This window comes from Notothenia coriiceps, unplaced genomic scaffold, assembly GCF_000735185.1.
Source record: "Notothenia coriiceps isolate Sejong01 unplaced genomic scaffold, NC01 NC01_scaffold00027463, whole genome shotgun sequence".
Taxonomy (NCBI): Eukaryota; Metazoa; Chordata; class Actinopteri; order Perciformes; family Nototheniidae; genus Notothenia; species Notothenia coriiceps.
In genome coordinates, this window is record NW_011360164.1 from 61,635 (window position 1) to 64,345 (window position 2,711).

At 39.1% G+C, this 2,711-nt stretch overlaps 1 protein-coding gene across 2 annotated transcripts in view; it reads right to left on the reverse strand.

Annotated features, from left to right (window-relative positions):
• Positions 1 to 813: 813 nt before the first annotated feature.
• The window catches only part of cd226 (CD226 molecule), a 9,768-nt gene continuing 7,870 nt past the window's right edge, over positions 814 to 2,711 (reverse strand). The window contains exon 6 of one of the 2 annotated variants that reach the window (XM_010785254.1): positions 814 to 1,533. In XM_010785254.1, coding sequence (XP_010783556.1) covers positions 1,510 to 1,533 — 24 coding nt within the window. In that variant the 3' untranslated portion in view covers positions 814 to 1,509. Of the gene's footprint in view, positions 1,537 to 2,711 lie in introns of both variants that reach the window. The other variant, XM_010785253.1, reaches the window with a different exon arrangement.

Below are 2,711 nucleotides of genomic sequence, written 5' to 3' on the forward strand. Positions count from 1 at the left end.
TTACTTGTTATGTTAAAGAAATCAAAGACTTTCCAGCAACTTTATAATTAAAAATGATTTAATGAGAATCATTTGGGGGAAAATGTCAAACAATATTATTTAATGTTTGTTGTCGTAACGCTGGAGAAACGAGCACTTACTCTGTGTTGAGGTTCATTTTGCAGTCAGACACTTTATTTGGTGTAATATATTTAAAAGATTTAAACCTTCAGATTAATTTGCACCTCAAATAAAGTGCCCATTTTAAAGTGTCTGCGTCACAGAGTCCATTTTAAGATCTGTAGACGGACGTTTCTGCCCTCGTTGTCCTGAGTCTTAGCTAAAGCGTGGTAAATAAATGTGTGTAAAATGTAATGATATTATCTACATGTGGAGCGTCACAGCAGAGACCGGAGCAAGAGGATCGTGTTCATCTTTTGCAGATTTTTGTTGTTAATTGTTCACTTTGTTTGTAGCTTTGACAGGGTTTCTGTTTGTTCCGTCACGTTTTGTGTTCCTGTCACATTACTATGTTAATAGCACTTTGAATACATTGAGTGTAGGACTACAGTTTTCACTAAATGTACATATGTAATGTTTTTGATGATAAAAAAGGTAATAAATTGAATGTTCTATCATTTTCAGCACATTATTTAAACTAACAGAAATGTTTAGTGCAAGGTAAGTACCCGTTATTTCACTTTTCTGAGAGTTACATAACCGACTGATGCTTTAGTTTCTTTATAGTTTCTATAAAACACATTTTTAGCAAAGACAATTAGTGTTTTCAGACATATGCAACATATTTGCACAATAAAGTCAAAGGCCTAACCTGATTAAATCGCACATTTCTTATATATTTCTTCAAGATAATGTATAAATAAAATCAGAGGTTTGAACAGACCCTATGAACAAGACTTCTGTCACCAAACCCCTCTGTAAAAAACCCAAAAAGTACATTTAACACACTTTTTAACAAACAATATATGACATGTTAGCTTCATGCTAGCTGTTTCCCCCCATTTACAGTGTTTGTGCTAAGCTAACTGAGTGCTAAATGCTTCATCGTACAAACACGGCGAGTATTCTCATACAACTCTTAACAAGAAAGACAATGAGCAGTTTCTAAAATCTGTCAAACTATTCCGGAGGCGCTCAACCTTCATCTTCACATTTGTTGTTTCCTAGAAAATACATTTTCTGTGCTTCAAATAGTCGGTTCTCTTTTCTCTCGTCACACCCCCGCTTCACAGGAAATAACGAGGTAGAGGCTAACACATTGTTTTATTTATATCACATGGGAGGCATGTACAGTCACACACATCAGTTTCAGTATCTCACACACACACACACACACACACACACACACACACACACACACACACACACACACACACACACACACACACACACACACACACACATAATTGTACAGATGCCGGGGAACAGCACACACTCGTGATCCAAACTAAATTGTCCCTTTACGTTCCACATTTGTCTCGTTTTCAAGCAGAAAAGTCTGCATATCCATTACTGCCTCTGCCACTGCCTCCACTTCTATGGAGATAAATGAATCACACGCACATAAGAACACAACTTAAATATGGATCCACAGCTTGGAAATCACACAGAAGAGTCTGAGTGACAGCTTATCGTAAAACAACTCTTTGTTTTTTAATTACAATGAAAAACACATTCATCAACACACAGTAGATAGACACAGGATTATCTCAGAGTTTCACAATAAGAGCGTCCTACTACACACTGCAGGCCCTCTGGGAAACACACATCTCCAGTGATGTACAGTCACTTCCTCTCCGTTAGATGATTAGACGCATTGTTAAGCTTTCAATGAAGAACCAGGAGGGATGGAAGTGAAAGGAGAGCAATTACACGGGCTTTTGTCAGGCGTTTAACTCGTGGGTTAGGGGAGTGAGGAGAATGATTACAGCCGGCTCTCTCTGTACGGCGCCAAGCATTGTTTCCCCCCAAACAAATATTTCCTCAGCAGTAATTATGAAGTAGCCTACATATTACTACATTTAATTAGGAAGCAGGCCGGTGTTGGACACAAACGAACCTGTCAGCTCTTTGAGAGTTACACGAGCAGCGGTTTGTTAAACCGCAGGCTGAATATTAATCCCTGCATTAAACATTTAAAATCAAAATACACAATCAGAGTCTGTCAAGATGTTTGTTTTTGCTCAGAGGCTGCAGAAAGTATTCAGACTGTTTCCCTTTTTGTACCATTTGTTCCCTTTTCTGTCATAAATGTGACAATTTTAACCTTTGTTGTTGTGCTGTTAAGGGCGAGGATAACAGCATTCAGTCTTTCAATGCTTGCAATATCACATAAAAAGACACCAAACTAATTCCTGACATGCAGCGTGGATTGTGGGGACTTCCTGTTCACAGGTGCATGCTTTTGGGCACAGGTGGACTCAATCAAGTTGTCGAGACTTGCCAACCTTTAGACCTCAGAAATCGGGAGCATTTCAAAATGCAAAATTGGGGGGGGTGCTACTCGTGGATCGCCGGAGCTGTTAGATTAACATTAACATGTTTATTGTAGTTCTAGGTGCAATGCCTTGCGGCCTGTAGCACCATCCTTGATGGAGCATATGTGTGGGCTGGACCTGTATTTTACAGGAAAGGAGTGAGCAGAGAGCAGAGTAGTTGTCGATTCTTGTTCTGTTTTCTGTGAATATCTGCCTCACCCTCTCAGACTTTGA